The 16,279-nt window shown below is 36.2% G+C and overlaps 2 protein-coding genes across 2 annotated transcripts; both read left to right on the top strand.

The window, feature by feature from the left end:
* Positions 1–9,590: 9,590 nt before the first annotated feature.
* On the top strand, positions 9,591–10,807 carry BDR25DRAFT_278104 (ribonuclease H-like protein). Its single transcript, XM_033687660.1, has 3 exons — positions 9,591–10,166; positions 10,224–10,325; positions 10,381–10,807. The coding sequence occupies exons 1-3, from the start codon at positions 9,651–9,653 to the stop codon at positions 10,471–10,473; spliced, it is 711 nt and encodes a 236-aa protein (XP_033553615.1). The 5' UTR covers positions 9,591–9,650; the 3' UTR covers positions 10,474–10,807.
* A 3,282-nt stretch (positions 10,808–14,089) lies between these two features.
* On the top strand, positions 14,090–15,109 carry BDR25DRAFT_310106 (uncharacterized protein; the record flags this gene model as incomplete). The annotated part of the gene is made up of 3 exons (XM_033691132.1): positions 14,090–14,125; positions 14,334–14,433; positions 14,466–15,109. The coding sequence occupies 3 exons, from the start codon at positions 14,090–14,092 to the stop codon at positions 15,107–15,109; spliced, it is 780 nt and encodes a 259-aa protein (XP_033553614.1).
* Between the last annotated feature and the right edge of the window lie 1,170 nt (positions 15,110–16,279).

Genomic DNA, 16,279 nt, shown 5'->3' with positions numbered 1-16,279 from the left:
GGTCGGAGGCAGAGGTACGGAGGCCGAGGAGCCTATATACCCCGTGCCAAGCCTAGGGTACTCAGGGGTTGGATAGCTGTAACATAACCGTGACAGCTAAGAAGTTGTCCTATCTATATGTTCTTAATATAAAAGTAGTAACTTAAGAGCCTGCTCTGCCTTAGCAAGGGTAGGTATCTGTATAGGAGCCCCTTTATCTTTTAATTCCTTTTTAACTATAGCTAGCAGCTAGCTGTACTTTATAATAGCGTCTACTATATTAAAGTTAGATTAATTAGGCTTATTATTTTTATTAATAAGATTAAGGAAGTTCTTAAGACTTATAGCGTTCTAGATCCTGCTAGCGTGCTGTACCTGTTTATATAGCTTCTCTAGCTCCTGCTAAGGCTACTCCTCTAGATTAAGTAGACAGATTAGTTTCTGTGTAGGCTAAATTCTAGCTTAGCAGAAGCAGCAATAGACTGTATTACTATAAAAGTTATTATACTAGGCTTAAGAGGCCTAGCGTAGGGCATAGTAGAGGTTAACTTTAGTAGCTAGATTAGCGCCTTACTTATAGCTAGAAACTATATAGTGTATTTACTACTTTTTATAGCAGCGCTTAAATTAACTAATTACGCCTTAATTAAGTAGCTAATAGATACTAGTAAAATTTGCTAGTAGCTATTAAATCTAGATATTTAGTAAAGGTGGCATTAGATTAACCTCTAATATATAAGCGCTATAGTTATCTATAAGCAGTAGAATAGTCCTAGTCCTAATCTACTAATAAAAGGCCTATAGCTAGTCTTTTATAACTATATAGTTTATCTACACTTTTAAATTTAACAACTATTAGACATCTAAAGCCTTAAAGTTAACATAATGTAAAGCATGTAGCCTAGCTGCCTTTTTAATAGCCTAGAAAGTAAAGCGCTAGCTACTAGTAAAGTTACAGCAGCATATAATTAATATCTAGCTCTTGTTTTTCTTTTTACTAGGCTAAGCTCTAGTTAAGAGGCCTAATAATAGCGCTTACTGCTAATATAGGCCTATCTTATCTATATTAAATATATCCTCCTCTGTGTACTCTCTACACAGTGTTCTAATAGCCCTTATCTTCTGCTTAGCTTAGGCTAGCACTAAAGCAGCCTTACTATAATGCTTATAAAGCTTAATATTATAACATTACTTAAAGTTAGTAAGCTAGCCTACGCTAAACTCTAGTACAAAGAGGTTAATGTAATTAGGTATCTATAGCTAAATAGCCTTTACTTTTTTAATAAGAATATTGCTAGGGACGTTGCTGCTAGAGCTCTGTTACGGTCTACAGTTAGACCAGCGTAACCCCACCCAGGATGCTCCACAATAGGGTACAGTTGGAGCGGGACTTGCTTACAGACCAAGCGGAGGACGCGGAGGTAGCACGGCTACCCAAGATCATGGAAGAATGCGTTATCTAATAGAAGGATAGAACGTGAATCCTACAAGTCTAAAGAAGCTTAGCAAGCCCTGCTTAGTAGGCTTATGTAGGCTTATCTAGCTTACCTTAGCGTCCTCTACATATGTATATAGTTTCTATATTAAACAACTTTTAAAAAGTGTGTTTAATGTTTAGTTTATTCTTTACATAAACTAAGTAGCATTTAGCTTTCTAAAGAGCTGTAATACTATTTATATATCTTACACTATATATACCTCTAACTCTGTCTATAAGAACTATTTAACCCTAGCCTTTTTACTGCTGCACATAGGGCAAACTATAATCTAGTCACTCTCCCTCCCTCTATTAGCCTAATAGCCTGTACGTAGGACTGTACACCCTACTAGATTAGCCCCTACTACCTGTCTTACTCCCCCCTAGAAACATAATAAGACCTAAGTGCTTCTTAAAGTAAAAATTATAACATTAAACACTACCCCTTTAAAAAGTATAGCAACCTTATAACACAACTTAGATTCTAACATAGCCTATGCTGCACTATTAGGATCTACAGAAGTTCCTACCTAAAGTAAAGCTGTTCTAGCAGAACAAATTAACTTTATTTAGGACAACATTAAAAAACTCTAGTAAATTAGTAATAAAGTTAGTAACTTATTAAAACTTAAGTAAAAGATAGCTAACCTCTACTAAAAAACTATAAGCTTAAAAAACCCTCTGCCTTTAGTTAACTCTTATAAAGTAACTACTTAAGCCTATTAGATATATAAACTATAAGTAAAACTAGCTAAAGTTTAGAATATTTTAATAAATAAAGCAAGTGTTGCAGCTAAAAAAGCTTTAAAACTAGCCTTTTTAAAGCCTTTTAGAGGTTTACTAAAGGACCTTTAACTATTCTTTACTAAATGCTACCTTTATATGTAATATAATAAAGAAGTATTTTAAACTAATGCAGAAATAATCTTCTAAATAAGATTACACTTAAAAGGCCCCTCTATAATCTAGTTTTAACTTTACACTAATAATTAGATAGACTTTAAAGCTAATAGCGCACTACTTAACCTTAAAACTAAGAAAGTATTTAGTAGTGTTAAAAACTTTAAATTAGCTTTATTAGCTATCTATAGGACTCTAAATAAAAAAAAGATTGCAGCTAACAAACTAGATAACATAAAATAAGGCAGCAGACTAGTCTAAAACTATGCAGCACGCTTTAGAGAATAAATAGCTATTTGCAGATAGAATAACTAGAAAGCCCTATGCTACATATTTTATAATAGACTAAATAATAAAGTAAAAGATAAGTTTATACACATAGACTAACTAACTACTCTTAAAGACTATATTAAAAAGGTAATAACTTATAATAACTGCTATAAGAAATATAAAAGAAAAAAAAAATTAAAGAGAACTTTTTAAAAGCTAGAATTTATCCCTAAAAAAAAAAAGCTTTTATAATATAATAAAAAGCTAATAAACCTTAGTTATGTAAAGCATACATAGAGCCTCCCCTCTAAAAAAAGCTAAGTTTTAGAATGTAATAGGCTACCTTTAATAAAAAAATAATAAAAATAGCTAGAGAATAAGGCCTACTTAAACTATAAAAAAGTAAAACATTTCTACTAAAACTGCCTAAACTTCTAAAAGGGGGAGAATAAAAATACTACTATAATAATAAAAGCTATTACTGCTAAATACAGCCTTATAGATAAGAAAATACAAGAAAAACTAGATAATAGACTTTACTAGTAATATAGAGAAAACTATTTTTTAAATAACTATCTTAAACTATATTAAAAAGTAGTTATTTAAAACTTTAGTAGCCTTAATATAGTGTTGCAGAACCTTATAATTCTTAAAAAATATAAAGAAAAGACTTAAATCTAAGAATACATTATAAATATTTAAAAAAAAAAAAACATTTTCCTTTCTAAGACTAGACCTCTAGTACTTTAGCAAGAGAGCTTTCCTAACAGTTTTAGGAATACAGATGCTAGAAGTGTAAGTTATAACATAACTACTTAAGTAATTATATAGTCTTACTTTATTAAATAAATATTAGTAATAACTACTTAACATTTAATATTATATAAAGAATAGCTAAAGTTAAATACAACATTATAAATAAAAAAAAGTAATAGTAATTTTTTACTAAGATTAAAGATTAAAAGCTAGAATAGTTAAGTAAACTTACTAGGTTTAAGGTACTATAACTAGCGCCTAAGAAACCTAGGACACTGCTCTTAAGCCTAGCAATCTCTAAAAAAGCTCTTACAATACAACAAAATTATAGATAATGTGTCCTTTACAGAAGCAGCACCTATAGTACAAGCAAGTGCTAATAGAAAGAGCACCTTATATAGCTAGTATAAATAAAAGAATATCTCTAGTAGACTTAAAAGAGTCCTCTTAACACATTACATAGACCTAATAATTATCTATACCCCTAGTACTAGTGTACACAATAATACTGTGTTAAACACTAGGATAACAAACATTAAGCAGAATAGTAGCCTACATAGAAAAAGAACTACAACAGTTGCCTATAGTAAGGAACAGCCTTAGCCTGTAAAACTACAAACTGTTACACTTATTAGACAGCTCCCCCTTATAAGCAAGAACTATAAATAAAGTGTAATAAATAAAAAAATTATAAGTTTTACTACTTTTAGTAAAAAATAGTAAGAAAAGAAGACTACCTAACTTTACATTATTTAGTTAAAGATTATAAATGTAAAGCAGCTAACTACTATAATTAAGAATATTAAATCTATAAAAAAAAAAAAATAAGTTTAATAATAACTTATAAAACATTAATTTATATTCCCTTCCTAATAAAAAAGTTAAACATAATATATTAGCAGTAATTATAGTAGGGTAAGGGGCAAGACACAGCCTAACAACCACCTTTACATATAAAGAATAGCCTAGGCTAGCCCTTATAGACAGCAGATGCACCTTTACTACTATAAATAAGAATTAAGTAGATAAGTAAAGCATACTATTCTGCATAAAAAAAAACCTATTTAAGGTAACCTTTACTAACATATTATTAATTAAGTATAGCAGAAAATAGATTAACCTAGAAACCTATAAAAAAAACCTTAAAACCTCTAACATAAAAAATTAGAGATTTATAAACATACTTAAACTAAAAAGCAAATATAATGTAATCTTAAGTTATAACTAGCTTAGAACTTATAATTTTGCAATTAATTAAAGAACTATAACTATAGAAACCTCTAATAACCACGCACGCATAACCTAGTCAGCATGCCACAACAACAGATGCCTAGTCTATAAACAGGCTAAGCAGAGTAGCAGTTACTACCCTAAGAAAAGGAAGCTTTAAAAATTCCTCTACTAAAAGCTAAAAGCTTAAGTAATAAGAATAATAAAAAAAAAACTTAAGAAAGTCTTTTATAAAAAAATTAAAATAAACAAGAACATAAAATAGATTAGTGTTATATAAGTCTAAAAAAAAGGTTAAATTCTGCTTAAATATAAAGACTACAAGGACATATTTAAAACACTAGAAGACTTTAAAGAACTACTACTACACTAGCTCTAAGACTATACTATTAACCTAATAAAAGATTACAACCTAAAGACGCATAGGCTCTACCCCTTAACTAGGGCACAGAAGAAGGCCTTATAAGAGTATGTTAATAAGATGTTAGCATAAGGCTATATCTAAAAAAGCTATAGCTTTATAGCGTTAGTAGTAGTCTTTGCAAAGAAAAAAGAAGAAAAAATCTAAGTCTATTAGAACTATAGAACTTTAAATAATAATATAATTTAAGACTAATTCCTTTTACTAATTATATAAGATATTATAAACTAACTAAAGAAAACCTAGTACTTTATAAAATTTAATATATAAAATAAATTTAATAAAATAAAGATATAAAAAGGAGATAAATAGCTTATAGTGTTTAAAACTTTATAAAGACTTTATAAATTACTAGTAATGCTATTTAGTCTAATAAATGCCCTAGTAATGTTCTAGCAAATTATTAATATAGCCCTTAACTTATACCTTAATGTCTTTACCTTAGTATACCTAGATAACATTCTTATTTATTTAAAAAACACCCTAGAAAACTATGTATAAAAAGTACAAAAGATCTTAGAATAACTTAGAAAGTATAGACTTTATTTACAGCTCTCTAAATATAAATTCTATGTTACTAAAATAGAATACCTAAGATTTATAATTAATAAAAAAAAATAAAAATTAACTTAGCTAAAGTATAAAAAGTGCTTAAATAGCTAAAACTAATAATAGTTAAAGAAATAAAAGAATTCTTAAGACTATTAGGTTATGTTAGATAAATAATTAAAAACTATTTAAAAATTACTATACTATTAACAAACACTATAACTAAGAAGTAGGTAATAGCAAAGTTTGTCTAAACCTTAGAAATAAATAAGGCATTTATAACACTAAAATAAGCTATAATAGACAAACTAGTACTAAGAATGTATAACTTATAACTAAAAATAAAAATTTACATAGACGCATCTCTTAAAGCTAGCAGAGCTGCGTTATACTAGAAACAGGAAGACAGAAAATAGCACCTAGTAGTATACTATTCTGCTAAGTTCTTAGGACCTAAAGTAGGCTATAGCATACCTAATAAAAAACTAAAGGCAATATTAAACACTATAAAAGTTTAGGCTACTAAGCTACACAGAATAGCAAAACTATTTAATATTATAACTAACTATGTAAATCTAGTTATGTTTCTAATAGTAAAAAAGTTATTACTAATGCACATAAGATAAGTAATAAAGCTTACCTAGTTTAATTACATTATTAAGCACATTCTAAGAGCATAAAACTAACAGGCTAACACCCTTAGCTAAAGACTAGATTACTTTAATAAAAAAGAAGAAAAAACTAAAAAGTTTACACTCTTTAAAAAAACTAATAAAAAATAGATTTATAACAAACTTTAACTTATAAAAGAATTTTACATGCTTATAGCTAGTAAGTAAGAATAAAAAAACTTAATCTAAGAATATTACAAGTCTCTAATGTTTAGACATCTAGAAATAAGCACCCTATAAAAGAAGCTAAAAGTTGCTATACTATAATAAATACTAAAGGTAAAGCAACTATGCACAAAGGTGCTTAGAGAATGTAATACCTATAATAAAAACAACCTAAGAAGGCATAAGGCCTATAAATACTTTTAACTAATTAAAGCACTAAAGCTACTATAGACAATAATTATAATAAACTTTATTACAGAATTACCTCTATCTAAAGAACTAGGAATAAACAAGATGTGTAACATAATTATAGTAGCTTTAGATAAAACTACTAAGTATTTACATACTTAGCCCTTAAAAAAAATAATAATAGCTAAGAAATTTATTTATAAATTAAAGCAAAATATAATATTAGTATATAAATGCCTTAAGGTTATTATCTCTAATTAAGATAAGCTATTTACTAGCAGCTTCTAGAAAGTAGCAATGCAACACCTTAGCATAGCATATAAGCTATTAACAGCCTACTATCTGCAAATAGACAGACAGACTAAAAGGGTAAATGCAGAAATAAAGAAATATTTAAAAAAGTATATTTTTTATACTTAAAATAACTAGCTAAAATAGCTTCTAATAGCGCAGTTAGTAATTAATAACATAGAATTAGCTATAATAAAAAAAACACTATATAAAGCTAATTTTAGATATAACTTATACTTTATGTTACATAAAAGCTAACTTATAGACCTATAAAAATTAATAAATTAGCTAATAGACCTATGTTAGATACATAAAAAGTTAGCTGTTAAAGTAAGATTTAGTAGAGCAATAATAAAAAAATATGTAAACACATTATAACAACTAGAACTAGAGATCTACCTAAAAGACTACATGTATCTTAACACTAAGAACTTTAAGATACCTAGACCTTTTAGAAAACTAGTAAAAAAAAAAATAAAACTATATAAAGTCTTTTAGACCTAATAAGACAACTATAAGCTTAAGCTTTCTCTGCATATAAAAATACACCTATAGTTCTATATCTCTAGGTTAGAAAAGGCACTTAAAGAAATTCCTTTATCTACATAAAAATAAAAGAATAAAGAAATAGAGTATAAAGTTAAGTATATTATTAGTAATTAAAAAAACTAAAAGGAATTTTTAGTAAAATAAAAAAAGTAGCTTACTAGTAAAAACACATAAAAACTAGCTAAGAATTTAAAAAACACATAGCTATTAGTATAAAAGTACCTTTAAGCTTATCTAAAAGAAACTAGCTAAGTAATAAGGCACTTATATTAAAAGAAACAGCTACATTATTACTAAATAGTAGCAGCCTTTAAAGATAAGTCTTAGCTAATAATAGTTAAGAAAAGAAATAGCTTTTTACTTTAACTTTAAAAGCTTTTATTTTATCTAGAAAGGACAGATCTCTTTTTAGATACTTTACATAATAAGCTTCTAGTAAGTCTAAGAACTTCTAAATATAGTCTTATTTAGCACACTTTCTAGCTATTACCTCTAAAGTCTTTTAAACTTAATGTAACATTTTATTACTAAAATCCTACTTTTAAGTTTTTATAGTAACTACTTTTTAAAGAAGTGTCTCTCTCTCTTTCTTTAAATAATTCTATGTAGCATTAGAAATAAAGGTGTTGCATTTACTATTTTTTTTTACACACTTAACGCACCTGTTTAAGGACAAAGTTAACACATAAGACAACTTTAAAAATTAGTAAGCACTATAAGGCCTTATCTTTATCTAGTAAAAAGGATTAAAATAATAAGTAACATAAAAATAGTAAAATAAACAAGACTAATAAGCTATTTAGCATAAAAAAGATAGATCTTAAGAATGCTTTTTAGCAGGTAAGCACTAATGTTATAAATAAGCCCTTACTAACGCAGTTGTGTAAGCAGAGCAGCAAGAACGCTGCTAAGAAGAAGGGGCAGCGTGTTACAGTCTATAGTTAGACTAGCGTAACCCTACCTAGAATGCTCTACAATAGGGTATAGTTAGAGCAGGACTTGCTTACAGACTAAGCAGAGAACGCAGAGGTAGCACAGCTACCTAAGATTATAGAAGAATGCGTTGTTTAATAGAAGGATAGGACATAAATCTTATAAGTTTAAAGGAGCTTAGTAAGCCCTACTTAGCAAGCTTATATAGGCTTATCTAGCTTACCTTAGCGTTCTCTGCACATGTATATAGTTCCTACATTAAACAACCTTTAGAAGGTGTGTTTAACATTTAGTTTATTCTTTATATAGACTAAGTAGCATTTAGCTTTTTAAAGAGCTATAATACTATTTATATATCTTACACTATATATACCTCTAACCTTGTCTACAAGGACTATTTAACCCTAGCCTCCCTACTGCTGCACATAGGGCAAACTACAATCTAGTCACTCTCCCTCCCTCTATTAGCCTAATAGCCTGTACGTAGGACTGTACACCCTACCGGATTAGCCCCTACTACCCGTCCTACTCCCCCCTAGGAACATAATAAGACCCGAGTGCTTCCCGAAGCAAGGATTGTAACAAGCTCTTAAGGTGCTACTGCTAGTTAAAGAGAATAGCTTCTAGGATAGGCTACTGTACCTACTGTTAATGTAAGTAGTTAGTAGTAAAGCTATTAGCACTGTTAAGGTAGCTATATTACTTTAAAAGGGACTTAGATACTATTAACTAATAAATTTAATAGCTGTATTTTTGCTTAAACTAGTTAATTATGTTAATCTGCCTCTAAGAGGGCCCTTAACATTAATACTATTATTGCAGAGCACGCTGCTGCTTATTAGTAATTACTATATGTAGCATTTTCTTTTCTTAATATAACAATATTTAATTAAAAAGCTTATAATATAGTAAGTATTGTAAATTGCAAATTTCTAGTAGGAAATTAATTTAGGAGCTAAAACAATATTGCTATATTAAATTATTGTTATATCGCGCATCGCGCCATTGAGAGTTGACTGTATAACTTACGCAACCCCCAACGTAAGATCACCTTTAGAGGAAAGATGATTAGAGAAAGAGGGCGAAGGCGCGACCGCGCGGAGATCAAGGGACGAGCCGGGGTAATGCCGGCAGTCCTGATCCGCTTGAGAGATCCGCCGACGCCGGCGCCTAACCTTGGTGGAACCCCGCCTGATGCCTTGCAACGATAGCTCGATCCCACAACTCAGCATCTGGACCATAGTTTTGTTTCGTTCTGAATATCCTCACCATGACGGATGACAGAGAAGAGATCATTCACAATAGAAAGCTTATCCTCTGTCCTACAACCACAGATCGTTCTGTACCAGAACTCCTTCAAGAATGTCCTCAGTGCAATAACTTTCTGTTACATTGCTGCACATGTAACAATCAACTCCTTGGTCTTCCTCAAAGCCGTCGACCGGCTAATCCCTGCCACCACTTTCGCATCATATTCACTGATGGTGCGTGTATGAATAATGGACGACCTGCAGCAAAAGCAGGAGTTGGTGTAGCATACGGCAATACTGACGGCAGCCAAATGTCCATACCTATCACGGACTTGGCGGACAACTTCCCACTGCGGTCAAACCAGCGAGCGGAACTCTATGCGGCAAAGTTAGGTCTAGAATTCCTCGCTAAGGCCGACGGGGCCAATACCAAGGAGCCAACGGGCAAGCCCAAGGGCGAGTCTGAAGCTTGGATCATCGCGACCGATTCCGAGTATGTTGTTAAGGGGATGACCGAATGGCTGCCAACATGGAAGGTATATTCCAACCTTCCTGACAAGGGCTTTTAGAGACTCTTCTGACCGAGCTTGTAGAGGAACGACTGGTGCACATCCAAAGGTACCAAACCAGCAAATCTGGATCTGTTTCTCGCTCTCGATGGCGTGATGACAAAGCACGAGGCTAATAATGTGAAGGTTGGTTGTCATATCCAAAAATATGTTGACTGGATACGAGACTAAGAACATCTAGATTGGGTTCTGGCGTATTCCTAGGGAGCATAACGAACTCGCCGATCGTCTTGCGAAAGCGGCTGCCATCCACGGTGATGTGGCTAGTATGTAGGCTAAAAAACGACCGGTGTGTGTCCTCCATCACCTCGTTCCACGCTTTCTCTGGAACCGGATAAGGGTTTGTTGTCTCATATAGCATTAAATCGAACGGTTCTCACCTGTCACGATAACGTGGGAGGCTAAGTTTCTCGCTATACAGGGAGGGACGTTAGAAAGGTTAGAAACTGAGGTGGTCATACTCTGTCTGCTAGCTTGTCTTGTTTGATGGTGGGGAACAGCATTCTATTATGCCAAGTAGTGGTGTGGCGGTCATTTGCCGGTTCTGGAAGTACGCGCCACAGCTAACTATTCTTAGCAAAGCGTAAAATACAATACAGTTAGCGAATATCATATAAGCACTCTAAAACTCTGCGCTAAAAACACAGTCTACTCCGGCGCGGAGAAATCTTTTAGGGAATCCTGTTTAAGGACTAAGCGTCTTCAAGTATTGTATTATCCTTTTCCTCCTTATAGAGGTACTGGGTTAAGGTACCGAGATACAATAATATACAAATAATCTTGGTAGAGCAGAGGTGTAAAGCAACAACAGTTTTAGACGCTCTAAAAAGAACAGTCGACAACATGATTAAGAGCGCTGTAATTTTTTAGTTGAATAATAGATTCTAGGGAGAAATACATAGAGAATATACTATATTACTTACAATCTAATAGAACGGCGGAGGCGAAGTGTTGAGTGGTCTAAACAATGAATTCATTTCGGTACAGGTGGTTTTTCGCCACGTGTGGATGGACGTTAGCTAGTTATAATTAATTATAATTGTCATTCTAGGTTTGCCAAAACGCTAGGAAATTAAACAGTATATGCAGTTACAGCAATAGCTAGAGCCTTATTACCTGCACAGTAACAAAAGACAATTCACTTTTGTTCTAACTGCTAAGAGATTAATAGTATTAGGGACAGTGGCAACAGCACTACGTTCAATTAAATACCATGCTCGGAAATGAATTAGTTTGGAGAGAAAATTGTTAGGAATTTTTGAAGCGATAGCAATCTAGGCTACTAGAAGCTCATTCAGCCATGTAGTTTCTATACCTTTCAAACTTGTGCAACCCACGCTCTGTATACACACGAACCATCTTATCTTTCAACAGCACCAAAATGAAACTCTGCAAGCCTGAAATAGAACAAGACTTACCTGAAAAGAGATACAACTAATTGACATCAGAAACCAACTAGCCAGACTGGAGGCTTTACCGCGAGATGTATGCTTTGGCATTAACGACCCCAAACTTCAGCTGTTGAGGCTAAACGCCCTGGCGTCATGATCCTCTTCTAGGAGAGATCGATGGTTTGACGATATGCTGGAATTGTCAGGTTCCAGGATCGAAATATTCATCAAGGCTAGAAATGCGTTCACTTGTCAAAGCCTAGCAAGCCAAGCCAAATTGCACTTGACTTACGGGCAAGTTACTTCGTTTTATCACTAACCGAGCTTGTTGATAAGCCGGCCCGGGCCAGCTTGATATGAACCCGTCGCTGTCACTGTCGCGGATTATGGGATATAACGGGGCTGGTTCAGGATAGATGGTTACTCTCTTTCTAACCGTCTCTTTGATTCTCTTGCACGAGCTGAGCAGGGGCCATAGGGTAGGCAAGTCAACAAGGTATTGAGATCCAAACTGGGTGAATTGAACAAGTGTATTGTAAGGCCTGAGGAGCTCTGGGGTGACTATATACTGTACAAAAAAGGAGCTAGTCCTAATGAGTGAATAGCACAGTGCATGGGTATGGTATCGCGTGAGACGTGCGAGAGATTCTGGCATGCGATTGAATGGATAAATTCCACTTTGTCCATGTCCGGCGTTATATATCAACATACTGTAAGTTGAAGGCTAAGATTTGTATGACTGGGACTAAGTTCAATGAATTCATTAACATGCTAGACTTGATAACCTTTAGGCATGAAATTAAATCAGTTTAGGTGCCTCCTAGGGAATTACTGAGTTCCATGTCTTGTTTTGAATGCGTGCAAAGAGACAATGAGACGATCTTCGTTGATTTCGTTTGCGGCATAAATGACTCATCTACGCACAAAGACCGCCAGGCAAGGAGGTGAGCCTGTCTTCTGCGTTGGAAATGCTGGAGGCATGTTTTTCTCTCCAGGAATTGAGACTGTATTCCACGTTGCCCTTACCGAACCAGCCCTCTTTCACGCATTACCGTTACCTCTGGTTCAAGGTGGGAATGCGGGGGAAAAGAACGTAGAGTGCTTACCTCATCGCGAGGAGCGTTTGAGGGACGTAGTGAAGAGATCCGAGTTAGCCGAGAGCAGGCAAGTGTTACAGCCCCCAACGCTAAGTACTATTCTCCTGTTGATCGGGTATGCGGTAAGTGGATATGCTGCATGGGCATGCTATCACACAACGTGGAGCATGACTGGGATAGATTTTATCTGCTAGACCTCTTGCTGGAATCGTAGAGGACGCTAAAAGATTGCAAATATCCGCCTCATTTCAAGTTCTACGCTAGGAGGCGGTCATTCCGGAAGCAAAATCATCTGCTAATGCGTAGAAACATGACCGCGTCGAAGGAGCAAGTCGTGAGATGGTAGCTATGCACCTTAAAGCCGCAGAAGAGATTGTCGATATATGCAATCGCGCTCATGTCTTCTATGGTACCACCCGCCAAGCAATTAGCTGGTACGCATCTCAGCGAGCGGGATTTTAGTTAATTAATGCTTACACTCCGAATAAGCAAGATTTGGTCAGCAGCCTTGTCGTCGGAATTAACTAGTTTCTCTCGCACGACATTTTTCCCGAACTGAGCTGGGTGGGCGATCCGTTCCGGGCATCACTCTACGTGGTCCCTCCAGGGTTCTGAGATGTATTCCTCCCAGATGAGATTCTGACTGTGCCCAAGGACTTGAACGCTCTGTGCACCCTTGTAGGTGCACATTATCTATGCAGTGACAATGGTCAGGCCTGGATAGAATCAAGGGTGGTAAATCTCCTGCGTGAGCTCAGAGAGTCAGAAGCAAGATCGTCAATCTATGAAGCTTGCCTGTTTGCAGGGTATATGTGTACCTATAAGCTTTCAACCAGCACATAGGAAGCGAGCTTCATACTTGGTTTTTTTACCTTGAGAGTTCTAGAGATACTACAGACTTCCAAATTGGACATGGAATAAGATTTATATCCACATTTTCTATTTTGGCTACTGTTCGTTGAAGGGACTTTTGCCGAAAGGAGAGTTGTGCGGTTGCAGTTTCTGGCTCTCGTTCTAGAGCTGATCGAAATCGTGTGGCTGAGCTGCATGAAACTTGGCTCAAGCTGCAGGAAACATTGGAAATATTTATTTGGTCGGAGCGTTCCATGAGGAAGCACTTTGAAACGTTCTGGCTCGAGGTACACCCGAGTTCGTAGTTTGAATTCTGCTATATCTGGTTTGGGTGTTTACTGCTTTAGGCTAGCACGCGGACTATTTGCAAGACAAGGAAAAGTCTCAAAATGAAGCACAGCTGCTTTAAAGGCTGCAACAACATAGTGTTGGACATATTACTCTCTGAAATCGACAAAGAAACGAGTACAACCACGGCTCCCGACACCTTCGAGGTGAAAAAAAGACACCAAATAAGACTCAAGCCCTGAACAACGGTGGGGTCAGCAGCATGGTGCCACCAATTATGAGCAAGGAGGGGGAGAAGGTGTGTTCACGGCTAATGTCCATCCCAATTTCGTTGGCTTACCACAGCGCAGTTTGCAACGAGTGTTGACCCCCGGCACCAAAAGTCATCGTCGAGTATCGAGAACGATGCTACAAGGGGGGCATCTAACATTAACCTCTCTTCTCGACTCTTTCGTTCTCTATATTAAACAATGTAGGTGCCGAAAACGCCACTATAACCTTACCAGAAGGACCTAGCCACGACTTTTCCGCGAGAAGATATTGTCCGAAAGAATTCGGTAAAGATGAGCGGCTCTCCACCAGGCTTTACTTTCACGGCGGTTACTGGTGTGCCGGAGATGCGAATACCGAAGATTTAGATTGTCGTGCAATCATCGCTCGCGGGAATCGCCTCATTCTAGAAGTGACTTGGAATATGCAATTCGCTAACACGATGAGGGCCTTAAAGTGGGTTGTAAAGAACGCTGCAAGCCTGGGGCCGGACACCATAAAAGGGTTTCTGGTTATTAGCACAGAAGTTGGAGCTCATCTCGCCTCCATCACGGCTACCAGAGCAAGAGACAGATACTCGGACATGAAGTTGACCGGCCAGTGCCTCATAGTTCCCACACTCCTCACGTGGCCGGACGACCAAGTCCCTGCGGATTGGCAAACGCGCCTTCGATCGCATATGGAAAACGAGGACGCGCCGGTACTTAGTGAACACACATATGAGATGTTTGTCCCCAATCTCAATGTCCTAGATTCGGAGAAGCACAGGGGAGAGAATTTCCGATATGGGTCGATCTCGAAGGCTAGGCGCCAACATATCCTCCCATGGACGAATGCGACCCGATTCGAGACCAGGCCTTCCTCTACAACGAACTCCTGGCCGAAGCCGGGGTTCGTACTAGGACTGTTTACTTCCGTGGGCTACCGAAGATGTTTGTGCAATTCCCGGGCTCCCAACAACCACTGTTGTGGGAGGGCATCTCGCTGCGGCTTTCGAGGAAGTAGGAAATGATACAATGGGTAGATATTGGTAGAGCTAGTCAAATACTGCATCCTATCATCTAACGAGGAGCATGAGGGGAGTAATTCAGAGACTTGTATCTTATTAACGTTCTCCCTGTTTCCAGCCACGGATTTAATATATAAACTACACGATAATTATGTTCCACATTATTTGAAAACATACCGCACTATACCTTCTTACACAACGTGGAACTGAACTAGGATGAAGTCTTCCTACTAGAATTTGGAGAGAAATGAGGGTATTGAAGATTATGTCCTAACTCACCCTTGGCATCTTCACATTAAGCGACGAGATGAAGTAGATGAGGCGCGGTTGAAATGTGAAGGTTCTGCTAGTTATTCGTGAAACCATGTCGTGGTAGTGGGCGGGTAGCTAGTGCACCATCCTTCATCCAACCCCGCGGTCATCGATATCTTTTTCCATCAACATCGACGCGCCCAACTGCTTCCTTCAACACTCACCCCTCACTCGATTTTCACGTTTTGTCACACCGGAAACCTCCCATCAGCCCGGTGAGATGTCCCATCACCAGTTGCTCACCAGCTACCGAAAGAATTGTGCATTTAGGCAGAATTAATTGATCTGCAGCTAGCTCCCGTCCCTCCACATGACACGCGGGGTCCCGGAAAAAGTGTCCGTTTCATCTGTTTCAAAGCTTGACACTGGTCGCTGTGTTTCTCGCCTTTATTTGTTTGCACGACCAAAGGGTATCTGGGTAATGGAATCTGCAATCTTCCCAGCTGAAAGGGCGTTGTTCTATCGCACGAGTGATGATTCTTTCTGGGGTCCTTGTTCATCGTCCAGTTGCCCTGCATGCGTCAATAGCATCCCCACCCTCTGCTCTCATCATCAGCACTGTTCCACATGCAGCACCGAAAGCTCTCCCGCGGGGAATTTGTGCCGAGAAGCCACGCCACGGACGAATCAATTTCTGCCAACGGAAATCAAGGATGAGAGCTAACCCACCGATATGGCTGCAGAAAAGGCGTTCTGATCGTAGCGCCCAAGAGCTTAACCGTTAATTTATCCGCCATAGAAGCTTTTCTCTTCACACCCTAAATCGATGATAGCCGTATGGCCGTAGGCTACCCGAGACCAGGTTCGATATTGTTAGAATTGGCGCTGGTTCGCCCTGCGCAACCGGGTATAGAAACAGCT

This window comes from Lindgomyces ingoldianus (assembly GCF_010093535.1).
Source record: "Lindgomyces ingoldianus strain ATCC 200398 unplaced genomic scaffold BDR25scaffold_3, whole genome shotgun sequence".
Lineage (NCBI taxonomy): Eukaryota > Fungi > Ascomycota > Dothideomycetes > Pleosporales > Lindgomycetaceae > Lindgomyces > Lindgomyces ingoldianus.
The sequence above is the reverse complement of the archived record's forward strand: the minus strand, read 5'-3'. Positions and strand labels throughout refer to the sequence as shown.

What these genes read in the sequence shown, in the direction of transcription:
- BDR25DRAFT_278104 (XM_033687660.1), top strand. Translation starts at nt 9,651, where the DNA reads ATGACGGATGACAGAGAAGAGATCATTCACAATAGAAAGCTTATCCTC. An exon ending in AATGGCTGCCAACATGGAAG is followed by an intron (nt 10,167 to 10,223) that starts GTATATTCCAAC and finishes CCGAGCTTGTAG; the next exon opens with AGGAACGACTGGTGCACATC. An exon ending in ACGAGGCTAATAATGTGAAG is followed by an intron (nt 10,326 to 10,380) that starts GTTGGTTGTCAT and finishes AAGAACATCTAG; the next exon opens with ATTGGGTTCTGGCGTATTCC.